The sequence below is a fragment of the Dicentrarchus labrax genome, unplaced genomic scaffold (assembly GCF_905237075.1).
Source record: "Dicentrarchus labrax unplaced genomic scaffold, dlabrax2021, whole genome shotgun sequence".
Taxonomy (NCBI): domain Eukaryota; kingdom Metazoa; phylum Chordata; class Actinopteri; family Moronidae; genus Dicentrarchus; species Dicentrarchus labrax.
Genome location: NW_026136712.1, coordinates 21,050,004 through 21,074,303, shown reverse-complemented (window position 1 = coordinate 21,074,303; position 24,300 = coordinate 21,050,004). Strand labels below are relative to the sequence as shown.

Here is a 24,300-nt window from a genome sequence, read left to right as displayed (position 1 = left end):
CTCCAGTACTCAGATTTGCTACGTGACAACCAAAGTTTTAAAAATGATTAAAAAAGATAAAAGCAACGTCCAAAAAGGGGCGGGGCTTAGTGAGGGTCAGAATAAAACCGGAGTTATTCTCCAGTGAACGTCCCGATTCCTCACCTTGCCTCCGCCGGGCGTGTGCTTTAGGTTGTCTTTAGAACCACAGCGAGACTGGACGTTAGCCAGGTCCAGCTTCTTGTCCAGGATCTGGACCTGCAGAGTGCGACAGGAAGAACACGAACCCCTCAGGAGTTAACTGGAGAGCGACTACGGGAGGAGATCAGCCCAACAGGAGGAAGATAAGATGTTTAAGGGATGAAGAGTAGAAATATTCTGACTCATTAAAGCTGACGTCTGTAACTTTGTTCCAGCTGTTAACATTTATGTGACATTACTGTGTGTTATAATAATTACATTTATTCATTATAATGACTTTAGTGCTTAAACTATTCATGTTTTCTTCCAAGTTTGTTTTAATTTAATTTCAATCTTTTAATTAATTAAATTGACCCCTTAAATAATTACTTATAATAATAATAATAATAATGAAATAAATAAAATAATGATAAATAAGTAGCCCTCCCACCTTAGCTCACGATCCTAACTTCTCAAAAATAAAAAAAAAATAAAAATCAGCAACATAATAATAATAATGAAACAAATAATTAGTAAATAAAATAATGATAATTAGAATAATAATAATGAAACAAATAATTAGTAAATAAAACATTAAATAACAACAAAGGAAAAATAAAAAGGAAATAAGTATATTTTATATTTTAGAAAATGTATCACCAGATTAATTTTTCTAACTTGCCTCTCAGAACTTCCGTAAATTGTCCACATAAATAATAATGAATAAAGTTACAGATTCCAACTTTAATACATTAAAAAAAGTGGATTTCTGGTTAAATGCACTTTGAGCTTTTAGTGAACTAACTGAAATATGTCTTATTAGTGTCTTCAGATGTTGTATTTTAACATTAATAAACAACAGAACACTTTCTTCTCCTTCTTCTTTTACCAAACGTTGGTTTTTGATGATCATAACTGCAGAGATACTCAAGAGTCTGGTGTTGAGTTCATCCCTCAGTTACTCACATTGCCGCCACCAGGTACATGTTTGATATTGTCTTTGGAGCCACACTTAGACTGGACATTACTATAGTCCACCTTCTGATCAAGGACTTGAACCTGGAAGAATGAAAACGTCAGCTTTTAGATGTTTGATGGTTCAGAAACAGCTGTGTTGGTTTGTGTTAGAGGGGGGAGGCAACCAGTGCAGTCAGTGAGAGATATAATAATATGTTCCTGATGTAGAGGAGGAAGAGGAGGAGGAAGAGGAGGCTGCACTTTCAGGAACCTAGTTCTTATTGACAGCACCACCAGGACAAAATACTACTTTATATTATAGTTTTAAAGATTTATTCCACTAAAATACTACTTTATATTATAGTTTTAAAGATTTATTCCACTAAAATATTACTTTATATTATAGTTCTAAAGGTGAATTTCACCAAAATACTATTTTATATTATAGTTTTAAAGGTTTATTCCATCTCAATACTACTTTATATTATAGTTTTAAAGGTTTATTCCATCTCAATACTACTTTATATTATAGTTTTAAAGGTGAATTCCACCAAAATACTATTTTATATTATAGTTTTAAAGGTTTATTCCACCAAAATACTTTACTTTACCCAAGTACTTATAGTTTTAAAGTGGTTTTAAAGGTGAATTCCATCCAAATATTACTTTGTCCAACACTGTAAAAACAGATAAGTTAATTTAACTCAAAACATTATTGAAACTGTTTACATCAAAATCTTTAAGTAACACAAAATAAATTTTTTAGGTTGAAAAAGATTCTTGATTAAACAAAATTCTCCCTTAAAATGTAATAACTTTCAACAATTTAAGTTAAACGAACGTATCCCCCCGACGAAGACCTTGAAGAACAGTTTGAATGGATGGATGAAATATAATTTTACCACGAGAAGGCGGCAGCGTCACGTATACCTAGAGCCTGAACGTTCAGCCTCCCGTCCTGCAGCTACATGTTAGTCTATATTTATTTGATCTGCCCTTTTTAAACGTCTCTTCCACCGTGTGAACTCTTCATATTAATATCTATTTTGGTCCATAAATATCACAACTCAAGATTTCCTTAAATCTCAGCAGTGAAACATCTGACACACACACACACACACACACTCACAAACTTACAGCACAAACAGACTTTAAGCACATTAAACTGCAGATCAGAAACATCCAAAGTTCAGTTTTAGTTCCACAAATATTTCTCAGAGGGTTTTTGCTGCTCTGGAAGCAGAAATAAACTGATTCAAATCTCAGTGGGCGGAGCCAAAGTTTTTACTATTTGTTTTGTTTTTTACTAAGCAGATCCAGACTGAAAGAGGAACGATGATATTATGAGGTTGGCTTTATTAAAAGCTGTCCTGTTTTGAACACAGATGATGAGATTCACAGAATTTATGCTTTAAATTCTTATTTTGCTTCTTTATTGTTTTTTTTTTACACTTTCATACGTCTGTTGTGATATCGTTATACTCACCGAAGACAATGCGGAGATCTGAGAACACAAACCAAGAAACACAAACAGACAAATCAGAAAGTCCGTAAACAAGCCGACAAAATTTTATCCAGATTATCTGAACTTTATTTAACACTTAAAAACTAAAAAAAACTGTCGGTATAATCTCTCATTACATGTGAAAAGTACAAAATCTGAACAGGGGAGTCGGCAGTTTGTGTGATAACTTCGGTTCTTTTCTCTGGTTGATAAAGTCTGACTTTAACCAAAAACTAATAATGTATTTTATTATGATATTAAAGGTACCCTGTGGAGTTTCTGACCACTAGGAGCGCTATGGAGCAACATCGTTTTCTATAATGAGTGTGTTCCCAATGTGTTTGTATCTGGAAGGTTGTCGGTTCAATAGTATCTGGTGTTTTAGGCTCAGAGTCGCACCGCTTATCAATATCACAATTGGCTCAGACAGCCAAACAAATCAACCAAGAGTCAGAGTTCAGTAGCACTTTCTTCCCGAAAGTAGTCTAAAAAAACAAAACCATAATCCATTTGGTGTTTTTTATCCTTTTTAACAAGGATTTCAGCAGTTAGTGATAAGCAAGCAAGGTTTGAGAAATAGTAGTTACTTTTAGACAATTATCTCACAACTTTCATCGTTTACCCCTTGGAAGAAACACTGGTGACCTCAGTGGTTGGTATGGCCATGCTCACCAGAGGTACTCAATAAGAGGTGAAGGTACTACAGTTAGTTTTCTTCCAGTAAAGGGTTACGTGACGATGAGTGACGAGTCAAAGCATGACGCGTTGTGACTGAAAAGACCGAATCAGTGATTGTTACTAAAAGTTTGGAGTTTTAAAACTGAAACAGGGCGAGCAGCGTTTCCCAACATCTACGCTTTAGTGCCTAAAAAACGGCAGAATAGTGTGGGTGCTAGGTGCAAACGTAGCAGTTTGAACGTGGCTTTAACCTCAACCACTCCAGTAGAGCTGCTCAGTGGCCGCAGATCACACTGTGGTTGTTCTGGAAGCAGTAAGCAGGCGACGCATGACAGATTCTGGCCGCCAATTGCACCCTATTGGTATACAATAAGAAGAGCTTCCAAAGTCTGTGAGAAGAAATACTCAAAATATTGGCTTTTGGAAGGTTCTCAGAATGTTTTTTTAGACCTCAAAGGGCAACTTTAAGTTTACCTTCTCCCTCAGTAAACAGGTGTGTGTTAAACATCAAACACTATGTGTGTCTATGAGGCCAGCAGACCTCTGGATCTGCCTACTGAGGTTAAAACCTCCAATAAGATTATTTCTGCCTCCGAAAGCAGCTCCGTCTCCAAAATATCATGTTAAATGAAAAATAGTATCTGAACCGCGTGCAGACAGTCGAGGCTGCTGAGGACTGTTTGAGGTGTGCAGCAGCTGGAGTCAGAGTCAGGGTACCTTTCCGCCTCCGGGCTGGTGTTTCATGTTGTCTGTGGAGCCGATCTTGGACTTGACGTTCTTCAGGTCTGGCATGGGCGCCGCCGCGGCCAGAGGGGCCGGCGGGCGGCTCTTCAGCGAGCCCGGGGATTTGGGCGTAGAACGCACCACCGCCACCTTCTTCACCTTGTTGGCCTCGGCCGCCGCCTTCGCGGAGAGCGCTTGGCTAGAGGGAGATTTGGGAGTGCCAGGGCTGCTCTGTCCACTCTGGGCATCTTAAGCAGTCGGAGAGGCAACGGGTCAGAAGTTTAAAGCAAGTCAACGGGCACGGATGAAAGGATAAATAATAAAGAAATAATAATAAATTATAAAAATATAAGCTAAGAGCTCTGTTGGCTAATATATGAGCACGTTTGATCCAGGTTTATCTGGATCAGACTGCGGTTCTGTGACTACACGAAGCTATAAGGGATCTCTAATGATCTTTTTTAGCTTTTTACCTTTTTCATATTTTGGAGTGGGAGGTTTCTTGGCACTAGCTGTATCACAAAAAATATAACACATCATAAGTAATCTTTAAATCTTAATCTTTATAAAAAATGACATAAATGAAAATTCAAAGGATTAAAACTTGGATAAATGAGATAAAGATAGAGTCGTCCTTCTGTACCTGGTTGAGCTGCAGTTCTGGCAGAAGTTTTGACTCCAGGAGTTTGAGACTTTGCACCAAGACTCTGAAGAAATGAACAACACAACATAAAGTTTTAGTTTTCGAGCTGAGACGTTGGTTTCATCTCAGAAAGCATCAACTGCTTTTATTCTATTTGCATTTAAGTAATCAGAAATCACAAATTCTTCATTCTGATCTGAAGTTAACGGTCCAGTGTGGAACAGAAATATCCATAGGTATGATGTCTTTACTGTATAATCACCTGAATATTGCAATTAAATTAAATTTTATTTTTGTTAACAGCTAAATCCTGCACACTGGTCCTTTAATGAGTGTCCAGCTGTAATCAGTGATGAATGGATGAGGCTTTTCTTTGTGTTTCTGGTAAATATTAAAAGAAAACGAGAGCAGGTTTGCATTTAAAAGAACCTGCTGTATCTTTCTCCTGTCAAACAAGATTCAACCAGGAGGCTCCAGGAAACATCCTGAACTCTAAGCTGCACTCAGACCTGTACTTACTCCGGGCTGCCTGGGCCCTGTGCTGCTGGTTTTAATGGGGATGGAGCTGTGGCCGTTTCGCGAGGATGCGTGTGTTTTGTTGCCCTTGGTGACTATGGATGGTCTTTTAAGAGAAGAGGTTGGTTTGGTGGCAGTTTGAGTCTTTTCATGAAGAGGAAAAATGAATAAAAAAAACAAAAGTTCTAATGACAGTGAACATAAAACAGAGGAATGATTCAACAAATGACGGAAAAGAATGATTGTATTTCACAAATGAGATGTTAATAGATTATTCTGGTTTATTACAACATTTGTCTCTTAATCTTGGTCATTATTTCTGTTGCTGAGATCTGGAAAACACGCAACAAATACCCCAGTGTCCTGTTTAGATCTTGTTTCCACTTCCCACTTAAGTTTATAGAAAGACTGCAGTCATGGTTAAAATAAACTAATGTTGAATGTTGGGAAGAAGCAGGATGATGCCCCGCCCTAAAGCATACCCTGCTTTATGGTCAATTTAACTCTAAATGGGACCATCAGTTACTAAATGAACATCATGCTGTATGGAAGAAGACTGAAACTAGAGACTGAGACCAGAAACTCATCAGGAAACTGTTTACTGAGGGAATAAATCAACTGAGAAGTCGACGCATTTCTCCATAAGACTGAATGGTATCAGTTTGCATTGCAACCGATGGAGCCGCCCCCTGCTGGCCATTACACAGAATGCAAGACATTTCCATGATCCACTAATTATACACTGTTAATGTTCATATGCAGAGTTTGGGCTTTAATTTGTCTTCGTTTTCTCTTCTAAATAATAACCTGGATATTTATTTTACAACCTGATTCAGTTTCTTTTAGATCTCAACAACACAAAATCACTGATAGAAAATATAGAAAAATATGTTCCAAGTTGTAATAAAGCAGAATGATCCCTTTAATAAAAGAAATGGATGACGCACCTTTAATAATGTTCTTGGTCACATACCTTATCTGCAGAGCCGTTATCCATCTTTGCTTGAGCTGCAGACAGAAGAGAGAGGCAGACTTTATATTCTGACCCAATTCTTTTAAGTTTAATGTCTCTAATTTCTACTTTACGTCCACCCAAGTGAAGTAGGTTAACTTTTACCTCCAAGTGTGTGCCTAAACACATTCTCACAGCAAAGAAAACACAGTAAAAAAAACTCTTGGTGATGGGTTGATGCAGCATGCACGGTGACACAAAGAAAGTGCTCTCGGGACAAAACAAAAACAGTGGCTTTTATTTTGGCGGGGGAGGAGGGGGGTTGGGCTGCATAACCAGCAGAGTGAGCAGAGATGGAGAGATGAAACAAAAATCTAAAAGTGGGGAGGGAGGACAACAAGCTTCTCCTTGGGTCAAAGTTTAACGTCCATAGAAAGAATTCGGAGGGAGAGTGCAGCATAGCAAACGGTAGAAGCTGCGTTGTAAATGAAAGAAGTGGAAGGAGTTAACTGAAGAGGACTCTGAACTTGGTGAATATGACAGCAAACAGACCTTTGAAAATAGGAACCGGCACCATAGACTTTCTGGCTGGCTGGGGGGGTGTTTTCTGGAGCTCAGCGGTACCGGTGGTCTGAGCCACATTGCTCCTCATGTCTGAGTCATTAGAAATGTCGGGCTTTGAACAGCCGGCTCTACGTAAGGATGAGTCACTGTTTTCAGCGGCCGAGTCAGACGGCATTTGGGTAAAAAGTCTATCCATCTCAGAAACGTTCCTACTGCTACGAAGATCCTCTGAAGGAGAATCAAAGCTAGGCTGTGGCAGACTTTGGGTGTAAGGGGGCTGTTGTGTTTCTGGGCTGCTGGACTTCAGAGCTGCTGTTTGTTCAGAGACGATCTCCTCTCCCTGACTGACCCACGAGCGTTTGTCTCCGATGGACGTCAGGTCCTCCAGAGCCGTGCTGCGAACTAGAGACAGATTGCTAATTTCAGCCACGCACTCGGGCGCGTCCAGGCTGATCGCCCTCTGAGGGTCCACAGCTCCAGTCCACTCGGGGCTCCCCCTGCCAGCCGGTACGTCCTCTCTTATCTCTGACCTACAGCTGAGGTCTTCAGAGGCCCATAAAGGCTCACTCAGCCTCTTTCCACACTCTCCCACTGCGTCGTTTCCTGGGTCCGGGGAGCAGGAAGCTCCCATGAAGTCAACGCCCTCCCCAGCGGCTCCGTCTACAGCAGGCTTTGATCCGTCGCCCGCAAACGCAAACTCACTGCCGGCTCCAGAACCAGGCTTTGCTAATTTGTTTGGAAAGCAGATTAATGATGACATTCACAGCACTGGTTTTCCATCTCCCCATTGAAACCAAAAAATTAAAAAATAATTTAAAATGTGAACAGAACTGGGCACTTGATATCCATGGAGGAAGATAATAAAAAGAGACTATTCCATTTACCAGAAAAACAACCAGAGAGCTATAAAACGTGAAGATGCAAGAGACGAGATCAGTGGTGGAAAAAAACCCACATGAAAATAAAATGAGATGGAAAATGGATGTTAATGCATCACACTGGGGTTGACAGACAACAGATGATGCATTCCAGTGAATGTAATGAACAACAGACCACTAAACTGTCTATTTTTATATTTAAAAAAGTGATTAAAATATGTTAGAAAGTCTCCCTGAACTCCGTCTGACTGTAAAATAATTCATCCCCCCAACTTCTACAGTAATAAAGCAAAAATATTAAAGAGCTATAAAAGAAATCTATACAGTGAGTCTGGAGTGTGACACCACAATATGTTAATATTGTTTATTTAGCATTTAAATGATGCATTAATAAACTGCATTACTCACCATTAATTATTAAATGTGCCCATTAAAGTGATAATTTTCCCCATCCCACATAAATATATTGGTTCCCTACTTTAATTGTTGGTTTCTATTTCATGATCGCGTCACTTTAAAGACATTTAATAAGTGTTTAATTTTAACCCTAATATTGGACTTACATTCATCAGGTGGACACAAACATGACTTTTAATGAATAATAATGCTAATTGTAATTAAAATTCATTATTTTATTATATATATAAAATTATCTTTTTATATATATGTGTTTGCTTTCAGTTTATCGATCATCATTTAACTGCAAAAAGTAATTAATGAAGCTAAAATTACCTATTTAAATAGTTTAATTTATCAATTTGTTCTAATTAAACCCTGTAATAGTTTATTTTTTTATCCTTCATGTGGCACAATCCAGACTGTGTAATACAATAGCAGCAATATATGATAAATCTATCAATAATTAACACATATAAAACAGCTTCTTCCTCTCTGGGTCCACCTGGAGATATAAGTGTGTTCATATCTGTCTCCTGCAGTAAATAAATTCAGTCTAAGTGCGATCAATAAAACATTAAACAGCCTACCTGTTGAAGCTGCTCCTCCTGCTGCTGGTTGAACATGATGAGACAGATGGAAAAAGACACATTAGAGCTCGATCAGTAACGACTTTCTGTCAATCACGGCGGATTAATACACTCACTCGCTGCAAAAAATCAATACGAAGCCCACACACAGCGCAGAAATATAGCAAATAACCGTTAAATATATAGAAAACAGGGGGTGAATATGCAAAACGTCTGAGATGGTGCAGCAGTACCACACCTAAACTGGTGCTTCAGCTGTTTTTAACATTATTCTGGCGTTCCCCAACGACTGGGAGCGGTGCATCTGTTCAACAGATCACAGGAGTCTTAAATCTGCCTGTGGTTTGGCCATAACCTTCACTCTGAAATAGCCAGGATGTCTTTTTTTGGTTTGTTTTTTAAAAGAAAAAGGGACATGTTTGAGTCTGCTTATGATCATGTTTCAGTTCTGAAAGGAGCAGAGTTTTAACCATCAGAGCAAGCATAAAGAAACAAGAACAAAGCCACAGAACAAACCCAAAAAAAAGCACAACAACAACAGTTTTCCAATAATGATGCTGGAAGAAAAAAAGATAGTGAGCTTAATTTTATAATCAGGACAAAAACATGAGAGCAGCAGCAGGACGCTTTAGTCATAAAACTAGGAAATAAAAGAAGGAATAAAAGAGCATTTAGGGAAATACACAGCAGGGGGAAACAGCCTGGCTAAAGCTCTCGAATTAACACGTTACACTATGTTTGTGTAACCCGTGTAATAAAACCAAAGTGTGAAAGACAACTCAGGATGACGATAAGTTGATCTTAATATCGTTATTTTTACAATTTTAATTATATATAATATATCTTATTTTAGTTTATAAATCATCATATGTCAAAGTATGCATCAATTCTTAATATTAGTCACATAAAAAGTAGGATAACATACTTTTATATAAATAAATAAATAAATAAAGATTGAAAAACTTCTGTTAACACATTTTAAATAAGTTTGGAGAAATTCTGCATATGTGTTTAATTTACTTACTTATTCTAAGTTCAATTAACTGAGTAGAATTGGGTAAAGTTAACCTAATTTGTAGTTACCTTAACAATAAATACTTGAGTTACTTAAAATAAATCATCTTTCACGCTTAAATTGTTTGATTTACTAAATTTAAACGTTTTAAAGCAGTCGGTTTCCTCAAACATATTTCCCCAACTGATACGTTTTAAAGATGCCAGAAGAAAAGCAACTGAAAGCACAAGCGGCTGAAAAAAGAGGGCAAGAGCTCAAAAGAGCCGGTGGCGTACCGAGCTGCCCCTCGCCATCACGCGAGGCGCTCACTATCCCCGAGGGCTGGGCTTCAACGCCGCCTTTCTCTGCACACGTCTCCGCTGTAGGATAAACGGAGGTCGGTCAGTCAGGAAACACCCTGTGTTTGGGTCAGTTGGGGTATTTCTTTAACCCCTGATGACCTCTCTTTTTTGTTCCCACTATCATCTGTCACTCTCAGTATTTATGATCAAAGCGAGCTCGACCCAGACTGGAGTGGAGCTCCTGCAGGCTAATTGTTACAGGCACAGAGAGCCATTATTTTCCATGTTAGAGCTCCACGATACAAGTGCTGATTCAAGGAGGGGATAATAGGCTCTTATTATTGCACGTTGACAGCAGCTATGTGGCTATAAATATTGGCCAAATGAGCAGGTTTAAAGCACACATTAGCAAGGCGGGTTAGAGTTAGAGAGAAAATAATAAACTGCAACAAGATGAAATGTGTCTCTGGTTAAATCTCTGAAACAAAATAAAAGTATCTTGTAAAAGAGGAGAAATTAATAGCAATCAAACATGCTAAATGAAGGTAATCTTTGGTGTTTTTAAGCATGAGGAGTGCAGGTCGGGGGGGGGCGTACCCTCACAGTGGCGGCTCTCCGGCTCAGAGAGTTCACTCACAGATTTCATCCCATTCTCACCGAGAGCTGCTTCGTTCTCTGCGAATTAAAGGTAAACTGGAGGGTTTATTGCGCCAGAAGTTTGACGTTACTGTGAAAAACGCTGGAAAGAAAATCAACTAATGTTCAGGTGAGCTGTGAAATAGAGTTGAAATGGTTAAAACCTCGGTAACATGTCAGTGTAACACAGTAAATAAGACAAAGATTCAACAACAAACCATAAATACATAATAAGGCACTGACTGTCACTGTTCATTTCACTCAGAACAGCCCATTAAGCACTTAAATAAAAGGAAAACACAATATTCACAAAGGGTTCGTAAAATATACGTTATTTATGTTCGCTGTTAAAAGTCCACATGAAACAGTCAGAGAACAACACGTCCACTTTCTATAAGACATCCTCCCACATACCGACCGCTATCGGCTCGCTACGTCGGTACAGATTCTTATCGTTCCTGAAAATCTTGATATTGATTTACATACTGTTAAATTTAAATTTAATGTTGGTCGACTGTACGCAGTGTTATTCATTTGACTGACTGAGTCTCGTAGCATAACGTTAACTCACTGTCTCAGGTGTTACCAGGGAAACGGAGTTATGGCTTGTATAATAATATAAAATAATGTTTTCATTTAGTTTCTCTTTGCCATGTGACCGCGGTGTAAGTGGGTTAAAGCCCTTTAAAGTGTCCATTATCAGGACATAATGGCCTCCAACATCGTCCATTATGTCCTGATAATGGATCCCTACGAGTAAAACAATTACAGCCACTTTAACATTGTATGCTGGGAACATGAAATACTTTCTCAATCTTCAGACGGAGCTCCGCCCAGAAATAACCAAACCACCTTTAATCAATAATGAACACACTTCTACTGTTTCCTTTAAACTAACAACTAACTACTGATACTACCCTTCCCCTCTACAGCTCTACTGAAACAGCGATCAGAGAAATACTCACGTTGTGTTTCCCCGTTCATTAACGTGCTGTTTATCTCTGCCGGTGGCTCTGACTCTGTGTGCTGCTTCCTGTTTGTGCGTTGCATGATGGGAAGTGAAAACGGGGAGAACGACTGCACTAGCGAGGGCTGTAAACTGGGGAAAGCTAGGCTACGCACTAATTGGCCATACGGTTGATTGGGACGGGAAGAAAACTGAAACCGATTAGCAACAAAACAAGACAACAAAGATCTTCCCTCGCCATCCGTGTGTCCACATTAATAAACCCTTTCAGACGCAGCGCTGAAAGCCGGATTGTTTGCGATCTGAATTGGAGGCGAACGGTGACACAGGATGGAGACAGGCCTCGTTCTGACCCAGATGCCTGGATTACAGAGCGCAGTGCAGCTGCAGTCGGGCACTCGGGGCCAGTCAAGCGTGGCTCTTGTGTCCATTATGTAAAACAGAGATTAAAACAAAGCGCGGCTGAAATCTACCTGGACCTCAGTGGCGTTCAGGAAACTGTACGTGGAAATATAAATCCCTGCTCTTCGAGATCATTTAAGAACATATTCTGGGATTAAAGCGGAGTGGAAGGAGTTGATCTTTGACCCCCAAAAGTTTAAAAGCAGATTTAAGGATGTTAATGAAGAGTATTTCTCAACAATTATTCCTCCTCCTGTAAAGACATATTTTATATAATCATAAGTAGAGGAGTTCAAATTGTTGTTGAACAGCTTACAGCTACATTATAGTCTGTTAAAGAACATTTATAAATGCTAAATAGGGGCATTAAAATAAAATGTTTACCTTTAAATCATATATAATAATGTTACTTTTGTTTATAATACATTCATGTGCTTTAAATATATATGATTTGATGTTATAATTCTACAGTTTGTTACTCAAATTGATGATTTTTGTTCCACATTTATGAAATATTGATGATTTTATGAGTAGTTCTGTTTATATTTCCCATATTGTGATAAATTAATTATTAAAAAATGTCTTTGCTTGTGTTGTTAAACTGGTTTTAACCAGATATACATACATACATACAATCATATGCAATGAAAACAGATTATTTTACTGATGTTCAGGCTAATTTATGCAGTAATCTGCTGTAACCTTGGAAACGGTTCATATTGACAATAATTGTTTATTGGTCGTAAACTAAAACATTATGTAACGTGTGTTTTTAATAGCTCGCTGACTGAGGATCTGTGAGTGAGAGTGAATCTCTGTATTGTCGGAGCTGACCCATGACGTAATGATAAGAAGATAATGAATGCTGTGAGCGGGATTATGTCACCGTGTTCAGACAGACAGCGGCGCGGCGTGCGGACGCCGGGACACGAGGCTCCTGCAGGAAAGACGCAGGGTTTGATTGACGTGAGGTCACCTATAGCTGCAGTGTAAACGCTGCTTCTCTGTGCACATTCACATGAGACAGAAACATTTTGGTTTTCTGAATTAACAAGATTATTATCTCACAAATTTACGGCAAAATAACGTTGCGGTTTGTCTCCGTGATCCGTCTTCCAATCAGCTGTCTGTCTGTGTCCGCAAGGAGGTCAATTCAATTGTTTTTGGGTTCACACGTCGAACCAGGGAAGCATGGATCTGGACAGGAAGGTGGCGGCTGTGTCTCAGGAGGTAGAGCGGGTCGTCCACTAATCAGAAGGATGGCGGTTCGATCCCTGGTTCTTCCTGCTGCTTGTGGAAGTGTCCTTGAGCAAGAAACTGTGTTGAGCGATCACTATATGAATTTGTAGCATAAAAGAGCTTCTAGTGGCCAACAGGCACTTGGCCGACCTCCCTTCCTCCCCTCTGGGTCTCCAGCGGAGGACCAAACAGTCCAACAGAGGATCAGAGAGCTCTGCATGGGCTCGCTGGAGGCTGGTTATTTGGATTAGGCTCCAGAAGCGCTGAGAGCCGGCTGGAGGTATCTCGTTAATTCAGAAAATTAAAGTTTTCATGATTTGAGTGAAATAATAATCTCGTTAATTCAGGAAACATTCTCACGTGAAGTCTACGCTTCCTGCTGTTAACCTTGTGATGACTTTCCACTGCAATCCTGTTTCTGTGTCTCATGATCCTGTTGCTCAGACTTCCTGATTAATATTTCGGTTTAAACGCAGGACTCTTGAACACCAACTTATTCTGCATGTTAATTTTCACCATTTCGCCTCATTCACTGAGCACATTAACCAAGGAAACATCTCTTTGTTGACGGCGCCAGGGTTCGTCCGTGTTTCTGACCTTTCATTTTGGCGTCTCCGGGGCTTCTGTGTCCCATCTGGACTCCGTTCTCCTGGTGGTGCTGGTCGTTGATGGTCATGTTGGCTAAGGAGGAGCTCATGGTTTCTCCAGAACTGTAGCTGTTGGAGGCGTTGTTCATGTAGTCCATTGCCAGTCGCAGGTCAGGCTGCAAGAGTTCAGTAAAATGAAGATCAGGGCAGAATCCAGGATGTGTCGCATAACTCATTGCTAATATTACATGTCTGGTTTTAAGGATTAAATATAATGATGGCGTACTTCATGAACCCAGTCCGTCACCGCGAAATGTAAACAGACACTGTGTCTGTGAAAACCAGTTATTTATACATCCTGACGTGGGGTCGGTGCTTCATGTTACAGCCTGACAGATAAAAATAGTCCCTTCTGCCCATGTGCACGCCGTCCTGATGAGCTGCACTTACTAAACAACCTCCTCTGAACAAGTGCGGCACTTGTGTCTTCACGCAGCACAGAACGGGTCATTAAGATGCTAATATACAAAACCTGACAGTCCTGACGTGCTCACTCATCCAGAGCGATGTGAATTGCGTCAAATTCTCATAAAAAAAAGAGGATTACATATCAGATTAAAGCCGAGAGCCTCTGGTTACATCAGCAGTTTTCAGTCTGAATCATAATTTTTTTTTAACATGACTGAGCCAGCGTCGAGAGCTTAGGGGCGTAATCGGTCTCGGCATCCAAACTGCTCTTTCCGTGTTTGTGTGGTGGTGCAGATTTGTCGACCTCTGATCTTTATTTTCAACCCTCGTGTCCACTGTGGCACATAAACAGTTTAATCTCTCAGAGGTCCCGCTGAAAAGCCCAAAGACAGTTTATAATATTATAAATTATCATCGGCTGCAGGAACATGAAGCCGTTACATCCGTCTGTGCTCTCTTCAAACTTACCAGACTCCTTTGACAAAAACAGTAATTTGGGAGTTGCTGGTTTTCCAACCTTTTTCCTTAAGGGAGCCTCTTTTCTATCATTAAGTAAACTGACATATTTTATGGATATTTCATATTATATTCAATGTATGACAATAATAGTACAGAACAACTGATAAACTGTACAATAAACCCTAAATAATGAACGCAGACGAGTAATTTGGATGAGTTTTCCTGATAGTTTTAGGAACTTTTTATGCAGTTCTCACTCTATACTGTGTATTTTTTATTATATATTATTATTTATTTTAACACTTTCTGTATTCTCTAAAGTCCCTGACGCTATGAGCTCTGTGGTTGTTTTCTAATGAAGGACGAGGCTGTTTATCAGAGAGAGAAGGCTTCTGTTCAAAGTGTAGATCTTAAACAATGATCTAAAGTAACGTTTTCTTACATGCCTTAAAATCAAGAAGGCCTCCCGACCCTTTGTGAAGCTTTGGCGACCCCTAGTTTGGGGTTGAGAACCACCGAGTTGATCAGTTTGTGTTAGAAACTAAAATAACAAGGCAGCGGTAACTTCCATGTCCTGTGAGGTAAAATGACTGTTTTTGTCAATGGAGTCTGGTGGCTTTGAAGAGAGCGATATTACAAAGTAAAGCAGTGAAAATACTTCTTCAAAAACTCTGAACTAACCCTTTAAAGTATATTTTAACCATAATACCTTTTGAATGAAGGACTTGCATTCAAAAGGTGTTGAACTGGTGGTTTCGAGTACTTCCACAAACACCACACAGTGTTGTGACGGCACCGGATGCATTTGTCTCTTCAGTGCCTACACTGTTGCCGTGGTTACTCCTCCACCCAATAAAACCCGCTCTATAGAGACACACTGGGCTCAGCTATGTGACCTTCCCTCTGTCTACCTTCATATCTCCTGACCTTGGGTGTTTAAACATTCAGCACAAACAGCATGAATGAGCGGGAGGAAGCCACAACCACCAAAAAAACACTTTAAGAGACACAACAATTCAACACAAACTCCTTCTGGAAGAAAGTTTTACCACTAAAATGTTAAATGTGCAGGTTTCAGTTTGTGTGTGTGAAATTTAAAAGGAGAAATATTCCACAAAAAGACCAAAAACTATCAATGAATTGAAACATAAATCACTTAATAACAATAACTCACTAGAGAACCAAATGTGTATTAATCCGCTGCTGAACATAGTCCCTAACAAATACACTATTTCCTCCTGTTTGAGTAACGTTTGATAAAAACTACAGCGAGCAGCTGTGTGAGGAAATTACTGAACCTTTTAAAAATGAAACTATATTTGTGAGTCATTTTTTAAAGATTTATGTCTTCAGTAGGAACTAATCAGTTCAGGATAACCAATCAGTCACGTATCCGTCCCACCAACGTCACTTTCAGTGGAGCAGCGGTTGTTAGTAGCCATTAACTTGAGAAAAATACCAATTTACTGAGTTAATATTCCTGTAAGTTCACTTACAACAACCCGTACAGCTGCATCGATCTCTCCCACGCTTTCCGACATTTTCATGGCCTTGTCTTTTGTAATTTTTCTGGCGCCGGTGCAGGAACATAACGTCCCCATTCTCAATCCTGCCCACAGCGCTCTGATTGGCTCTGCTGGGTTTTCCAAACGGCCGCCAGTGAGCACAACACGAGATCTATTTGACTGTAATAATCAGAGATGTAGGCAGTGTTTCAAAGGAAGAAGGGACAGAGACAGACTAAAGTCTCTTCACACCAGCTTCAGCCTTTAAAAAAAGTGCAAAACTGCATTTAAAAAAGAAGCTATTATGAATGGAAGAGTGAAGTTTGTGCGTCCCATAGAAGGTCTAATGAATAGTGTACTCTCTGTGCTCACACACAAACACACACACACACACACAAACACACACACACACACACACACACACACACACACACACACACACACACTGCTCGCAGACAAAACTGCCATTGTAGCATTACACATGACAGAATCCAAACAACAAGAAAGCTGCACCCTCGCCAACAAAGACAATCCCTCGAAGAAGCCGTTCAACTCTGCATCCGGGAGCTCAGGGAGCAAACAAACTCACGGCTGATAAGAACTGGATTCGCTGATAATCATGTGTACAGAGGAAATGTAAACGAGTCTGCACTGCGGTTATATTACAGGAGACAGGTCTGCAAACATGAGAAGCTTTTATATTCATCAACACTCACTATGAGGGCCCAGACAGGCGCTCTCCACTCACACACATTTTTCACCTGCTGCAGAAAGGCGACATGACAGCAGTCTTTGTCGCAGGTTCATGAGGGGGAAAAGGCTCAAAGGTCTGCTGATGCAGCTTGTTCCTCTCGGGGGCGTGTGAAAATGTAATCTTGGCACGGGCCCCCGGACTCCCGAGCAAACCACTAAGACGGCTGTGCGAGGAGCTCGGTCAACAGGGATGTTGACACAGCTCCAGGAGCTGCGAGCATTCAGCGAGCGACACGCAGTCAGACGTTGGGGTTTAAACCAAATACAAAGTACGATGCACCAAAGAGGAGCAAAATATGGAGAAGTGGTTAGAAACGGAGAAGACAATGTTGATTTCTCTTGAGGGAAACTCTCCTGATTTGACACATTTTTCAGTTTTTGTAGTGTGCAAGAAAAACTTATCTCGGCTTGAGTCAACAAATCTTTAAGGGAAACCTGCTCTCTCTCATAAACTGCAGCATTTACCAGGTATTAATGCTCTCACCTGGTCTAAAGAGATACCATTTAGATGTTTCTAGAGCCTGACCCATATTAGAGACTGAAAACCAGGATACCCCGGCCTGTGCTGCTTTCAAAATGTGTCTCTTGAGAGTCCAGAGTGCGATACTGAATCACAATAAAGTGCAGCTTTAAAACAGTTACAAAAAGGTTAGAGATTACTTCTGGGATTATTTAATCCATAAAATGTCAGAGAACTGTGAAAAATGAACTTAATATGTTCTCAGAGTCCAACAGTGGCACACAAACACAAATATATTTCATCTACTATCATTCAGGGATGCACTGACACCATTATCAGCTCCAATACTGCACTCCTGTACTGTTAGAACTGCAATTATATTATTAAGAACTCATATCAGGACTCAGGAAGTACCCGAATGTAAGTGTTCGTATTGGTCTGACAAAAGTCATATAAGACAAAAAATAGATCTTCATATTTCAGAAGCTGGAGACAGATAATTGTTCACGTTTTTGCTTGAAAATTTGTTTTATTTATACAAAATTATTGGTTTTCTGTCAATCCAGGTATATTATATTATTTTTCCATTTCTGTCAACAGATCCTCCTCAGTGTTTCCCACCGGACCGTTAACGAAGCAATAATGATAAATATTCTCTGGTTCCACTTTCTGTAACCTCGTCTATAACCGTTATCTGCAGCCCTCGATCAATCAGTGAATGGACTAATGGTTACCTTAAAAGTGTGCTGTCTTCTCTGAGGTTTTAGATGTTAAAAGGTTTTATTCGTTGAATGAATGTTTTGTCTGACCTGCAGTCGAAACAACCCAAAGATTATCTTTTCACTTTGACATAAAACAGAGAAAAGCAGCAAATCCTCACATCTGAAGCAGAGAACATTCATCATTTTTCCAGATTCATTCGATATCATTCGACAAATTCAATCATGATCTAATTGCACCGAACCTAAAAACAAAGGCGTTTGTCGGACGCCGTGCGTCGTCCTGCACGCTCACCAGAGCTTGTAGCTCAGCTGAGAGACGAGGATGCTGCTCTCATGCTTGATTGCTTCTGTATCTCTGACCTACTTTCCCCACAACCACCACCATCATTCCCTCTCTCTGTGTTCTCGCCCAGCCTCCTCCCAGCCTCCGGCAGGCACGCACTGCCTCTACCTTTCTAATGGTTGCCCAGCCCTGCAGTGGAGGGGGCTGAAGGTGGAACCATTTTGCCCTCCTTCTAAGAGCTGCTCGCGGCCTCCTGCTCGGCTTCCAGCAGCTCACAAACATACACGTTTACTAGCTCTGGTGCCCAGGAAGCTTTCCACCTTGCACACCTCCAGGATGTTAACCACACCCTGCTACCTTCCCACACGTCCTCCTTCCTGTTCCAAGACATTTCTTACACAATAAAAGCTCAACTTTCAGCCTTCGACATCACAGTCTTTACAGCATGGAATTCAAAATATGAGCATAAAGTAATGGGACGCTCCAGCTGCTGCGTGTTTCATTATGTACACATGACCCGGAGATACGATCTCACACACACACACACACACACACACACACACACACACACACACACACACACACACACACACTTATGTGCTGGTGAAATGAGCCACGGTCGTCCATCAGCGTGGTGCCAATTAACTGCGTTGAGAATGCAGTTAAAAGCCCGCTGTGGCATTTCTTCTTCCCTTTAACAAGACGACATCTGAGCGGCTTCTTCTGGCAGAGATTGCAACTCTGTCTTCAGAAAACTGTAAACGTTTGATAAAATAAGGTTCAATGCAAACAATAATGATTGTCTTTATGTTTGATTGTCTAAAATATGAGTTATTAGACCCCAGAAGAAGCAACTAATGATTATTTAGATAGTTTTTACTGGACAAAAAGGACAATAATCTGTAAAGATCCAATGTAACCAAAACTTATGGAAATGTATCCAGATCCTGTAATCATATTAAATCATTTAAACTACTAAACTACTGTATTTTTGTGCATTTATTCCAGTTTTGGCAACGGAAAAAAGTCCTTTCTTTATTCAAAACCTAAATCTATTTAGTTTACACACTTTTAAAACAGAGAATAGCAGAAAATCTTCACATTTTAGAGTCTGGAAACTAAAAAATGGCCCATTAATCTGCTAATTGTTTCCACTCGGAGTCAAATACAGTAAATCTTATGTAAAAGCTCGACTGCGGAGAAGTAATTTCAGCGAGGTTGTCGGTTTTGCCAGCCTAAGCTCCTCGGGCGGCTCCTTCCAGGACGAGGGCTCTCTGGATGCGGTCACCTTTGGACGCGAGCCCACAACGACGGCGACGGGCTCAGTCTTTGCTAAATGGAGCGCTGGAGTGTGAATTCATTTCATAATCTGTGACGACTGAAGCTGATGAGTCAATGGAGCCGGCGTGTGAAGACACACTTTGTTCAAACTTGGAGTTGTTGTGTATTGTAGATTTCCCTTCAACAGATGGAAGGTTTTGTTTTGGTTCATTGACAACATTCATATTTATTTCTAAAATTCAACATATTAGACTTTGTTGTGATTTTAAAATCAGTTGTTTCCAGAGTTAAATCTGGTGTTTTCAACCTTTATAAAGACAAATAGTCACACATAGATCACAGTCACACATCTCATATGAATGAAAAAAGGTGTTTGTGTGACTATAAGCTGTGGCAGAGTAAAAATCCTGTAATTACCGACACAGATGTAATTCACAGTGAGTTTAAAAGGAAAATAATTACAGCTTTTTCCACCACCACAACAAGTATCTAGCAGACAGAAAACCATGTGCGATATGTGAGTGTGAGCCCATAAGTGAGCATTAACCGGAATGGGTAAAAGCACACAGACCACCCAAATAACAGCCTGTTAGTCGACCCAGAACAGCTTCAGAGTCAGAACATCAGCAGCAGGTCGGATACACAACTGCAGAGGTCACATAAAGCGCCACAAATCGACCCAATTATTAAAAATATAGTTCAATTCATTTTTCAAAGCCGCACAGTCTGTTGGTCGTTTAAGAAAGTTAACCAATACCTGAGGGACGTCTGAAAACTCAATCCATCCATAACTTCCCGACTTAACAAACTAATTTTACACTGCAAAATATATTTAATATTCACTCTAGTTTTACTAAAAGCAAAGCTGACCATCATTTACTAAATAAACATCATGCTGTATGGAAGATTGAGACCATAAACTCATCAGGAAACTGTTTACCGAGCTCATAAATCAACTGGGAAGTCGTCTCATTTCTCCATAAGACTGAATGGTATCTGTGTGTTATTGCAACCAGTGTAGCTGCCCCCTGCTGGCTGTTACACAGAATGCAGGTTTAAGACACTTCTGATGACACTGACTGATCTAAAGTGGTCAAAACCTTCAACTCATGGACTCTTTTTGTGGAGCCGAAGGTGTTTGTTAAAGGATGAAACATAAATATTGAATAAGATGAGATCGTAAAGGGTTAAAATGACATTTATAATTCCACCTGGACTTTAAAATACATTTGAACAATTCTGAACCCGCCCCTTTAAAGGACCAGTATGAAGGATTTAGTGGCATCTAGTGGTGAAACCTCAGACTGCAGCTAACTGAACACCTCTCGCGCCTGTATTTGACGACCTGGGGATGAGAACGGACTGTGCGAACATGAAGGGCCTTATATAGAGCCAGAACATCTCATTTTAAAGCTACAAAACCACAACGGTTCCTTATATTCAGGTGATTCCACATTATTGATTATTATATTCCTGCCAATAGATCCTCCTCAGTGCTACAAGCTGCACCTTTAACTTGAACTCAGCAGTTCTTTGTCGTCCATGTCCGCCCCTGTCCGTCTCTCCAGAGTTAAACTGGAGCCAAAACGCGCTGCAGGAACTTGCAGAAAAAGGGCGGCCTGTGTCTCCAAACACTGACTGAAATGTCACGGAGATGTCTTTCACTCCTTTCATGCTCCTCTGGCCGGTTGGATTGGCTGCCAGCTGCGGTTACAGACCGCAACATGCACCGTTTCCCCCCCCCCTCCCCTCCCCTCCCGTGTTATGCGCGCAAAAAGAAACTCCCCTGAGGATGATGGGAAAGAGGTGTGTCTGAGGAGAAGAGACCCTCATTCCAACAAACCCTCCCAAAAAAACCTTTTACGCGCATTATCGAGCGCTATTGTTTTTCTTTGCATGTGGTTTTGTGGACGCTGGTTTAAACCTACCCTGGATCAGCTCCTGTCCACTGACCCCGGGCGGATTACTGAAGAGCCCATATGTGTCAGATAAGCAGTCTGGTTCAGTGCTCGGGCTGCGTGCGCTGCTGTGCTCTCCACTGTTGATCAGATGAAAAATGGGCTTGGCATTTGCGCACAGGCGCCGCATCACCCCGATTCCCTACAGTCTCTGCTCTCTGAATAATGCACGAATATGAACACACTCATGTAATTTAACGCAATGCAAGAGCAGGAGGGGGGGTATTGTTTTTTTTTTTTTTTTTTTTGTAGCTTAGGGTGCAGGATTAATAGAATAAAGGATGTGTGCTGCACGTACAGCGATGCTAGAAACCATTTAAGGCCCTCAAGAAAAGAAGCGACAGATCCAGAATAACAGCCACAAATTCACTCTGCGCGTAAATCAACAAAGAAAGAAAGTCCTCGCTGCTCAAACTGGAGTAAATACACATATAACATCACATTATTGTCCTCCTGGGAGCCTTTAATAACGGGATTATAAATATTCTGCCGGATTAGTCTTATTAAAGCGCGCAAGGACACAATCTCCGTGAGGCAGGAGAGGAGGAAACCTGCTCCGGAGGAGGATGGAGACATTTTTTTTCTCCTCCTGTTTTTGTTGTTTTGGGAATGAGGAGAAAAAACCATGTTTGTGTGAGGGAGGCGACTGAAAGCGATGGAGGCTGCAACAAAAACACGCTTCTGTGTTAATTGCACAAGAGGATCGATGGAGACATTTTATATTTCTATTAAAATAACAGAATCTGATTTAAAAGGCGGCGATCAGAGCCGCTGCAGGAGGATCCGCGCTCACATATCAGTGGAAAATGCATCTTCATCCATGTGCATACTATTTCTATTACAGGCCCAACCTCTCCCCAAAAACCTCATGCAAAAAAAAATACATGAAGTGACAAGACGAAATGCCGATGGAGAATTAACGACGTTTCGGTTCGCGCGTCCGCGGCTCGCTGCTCGGTTCCCGGTGTGGTTGCACCGAGGTTGGATGGCGCCAAATAAAGAAGAATATGTCGCGTCGTTTGTTTGGTTCTTGTTGTTTTTTTTCTTTCTCTTACCTGAGTGCAGACAGCGGTGTTGTCTCTTCAGCGGCAGTCGCTCACCGGGATCTCACACACAGCTTCCTCCGCGCAGTGCAGCTGGCAGGCCGGAGCGGGGCGCTGCGGAGCCGGCTGTCTGTCCTGAAATGCAACCTGTCTGCTGCTCACAGTCTGAGCAACCTGTCTTGCTGCTCACACAGTCTGAGGAACCTGTCTGCTGCTCACAGTCTGAGGAACCTGTCTGCTGCTCCAGTGTCCACAAAGAGCTGCACACTGTTTATTTTACAGTTTTTATGTAGTAGCACACATCATATGTTTTAATCCCAATGTTTTTCCTTAAAGGGACCTATTTTCTATCATTTATTAAACTAAATTACATATACAATATATATATATATTTAATGTATATTTGATATTATATTAAAAACTGAATGAATTGAATGAACCCAATAAAACCAGAGATTTTGATGAATTTTGAGCAGATTATTTCCTGTTTAGGGAACTTTTTATACAATTCTCTGTCTGTATTATGTATTTTTTTATTTTAAATGCATTATTATAACAGTGATACAGACTTAATAGGCTTCTTTTGTGACAAATTCAGTGTTTTCTGGCTATTGTTTTACATCCACTAGGGGTCACCAAAGCTTCATATGGTGTCAGGAAGCCTTCTTTATTTTAGGGTGTGTAAGAAAACTTAAAAAAAATACACATTAGGAGGCCTGAATGTCAGCCTTTCATTCATTTCTGTGAAGAAAATTAATTTAAATGGTCATTTTTGAAGTTTATGTTATTATTTAAGATATAAAGTAAAGAGGAAACGGTTAAAACTGCATTGAGCTAAACAACCAAAGAGCTAAAAGAAGAAAAGAAAAGCCTATTAAGTCTGTATGGTTGTTAAAAAATAATTAAGAATATACATTAATATTAATATTCAAAGGAAATAATCTGCTCAAAATGAATCAAAATCTCTTGTTATACACAAACGTCCTGCACTTCCTTCCCAAACTTGTATTTTATGGCAAAATGTGGAATAAAACTCCAAAATTATCTGTAAAAATCAACAGTAATAACATCCTTTTCCTATAAAAGTACAAAAATTCCATCATATTTATTAGTTCTGGCACCCAAACCTGACAGTTTTTATTAAAATTACATCTTATTACAGTGTTTTAGAAATATAGACTGACTGTATCGCTTTTTTTACATCCCTTAAACTCAAAACGACCTCGCGACCCCTAGTGGGGGCCTCGACCTCCAGGTTGGGAACCACTGCTTCAATCAGTGGAAGAAGTACTCGGATACTCTGTTACTAGTCAAACTACAGAAGTATTAACATCAACATAAAGCTAAAGCAGGTCTATAAAAAGTCTTTTTTTTGTTTGTATCTTCTGTCTTCAACGTCTGAATTACACAGATTTTGTTTCTGATGTTATTTATAGACTGAAGCAGCACATGGGAATAAAACAATATGCCAAAAATAGTCTGTAAGAGACCAAATCTGTGAGACACAGGAAGCAAAGAGGGAGGGTTTTTACTTCTACTATACTTCTATTTTATAATCTTTATATATCAGAAACTCTGTCATTAAAACTTTGGATACAATTTGATTTTGTCAGTTTTTCTGTTCTGAGGTTTCTTTCATTTTTTCTCCTATTAAAATGTTTATTTGGGGAGTTTTTCCTCA

The 24,300-nt window shown here is 40.1% G+C and overlaps 2 protein-coding genes across 29 annotated transcripts in view; both read right to left on the bottom strand.

Annotated features, from left to right (window-relative positions):
• mapta (microtubule-associated protein tau a) overlaps positions 1-22,790 on the bottom strand; it is a 32,929-nt gene extending 10,139 nt beyond the window's left edge. Inside the window, exons 1-13 of one of the 28 annotated variants that reach the window (XM_051417708.1) lie at positions 22,632-22,790; positions 13,698-13,863; positions 10,454-10,531; positions 9,851-9,934; positions 8,561-8,584; positions 6,154-6,188; positions 5,184-5,324; positions 4,665-4,728; positions 4,495-4,533; positions 4,016-4,269; positions 2,603-2,620; positions 1,126-1,218; positions 145-237 (exon numbers count right to left, since the gene is read on the bottom strand). In XM_051417708.1, coding sequence (XP_051273668.1) covers positions 145-237; positions 1,126-1,218; positions 2,603-2,620; positions 4,016-4,269; positions 4,495-4,533; positions 4,665-4,728; positions 5,184-5,324; positions 6,154-6,188; positions 8,561-8,584; positions 9,851-9,934; positions 10,454-10,531; positions 13,698-13,845 — 1,071 coding nt within the window. In that variant the 5' untranslated portion in view covers positions 13,846-13,863; positions 22,632-22,790. Of the gene's footprint in view, positions 1-144; positions 238-1,125; positions 1,219-2,602; positions 2,621-4,015; positions 4,270-4,494; positions 4,534-4,664; positions 4,729-5,183; positions 5,325-6,153; positions 6,189-8,560; positions 8,585-9,850; positions 9,935-10,453; positions 10,532-13,697; positions 13,864-13,973; positions 14,039-16,110; positions 16,335-22,631 lie in introns of those variants that run through there. The other 27 variants (XM_051417700.1, XM_051417697.1, XM_051417698.1 and 24 more) reach the window with 27 other exon arrangements.
• On the bottom strand, positions 6,154-7,420 carry LOC127373334 (uncharacterized). The gene has a single exon (XM_051417735.1). It carries the CDS (start codon positions 7,325-7,327, stop codon positions 6,638-6,640), a length of 690 nt encoding a protein of 229 aa, XP_051273695.1. The 5' UTR covers positions 7,328-7,420; the 3' UTR covers positions 6,154-6,637.
• Positions 22,791-24,300: the final 1,510 nt, after the last annotated feature.

Excerpts from the sequence above, each read along its gene's own strand:
- LOC127373334 (XM_051417735.1), bottom strand. The coding sequence starts at position 7,327 with ATGGGAGCTTCCTGCTCCCCGGACCCAGGAAACGACGCAGTGGGAGAG.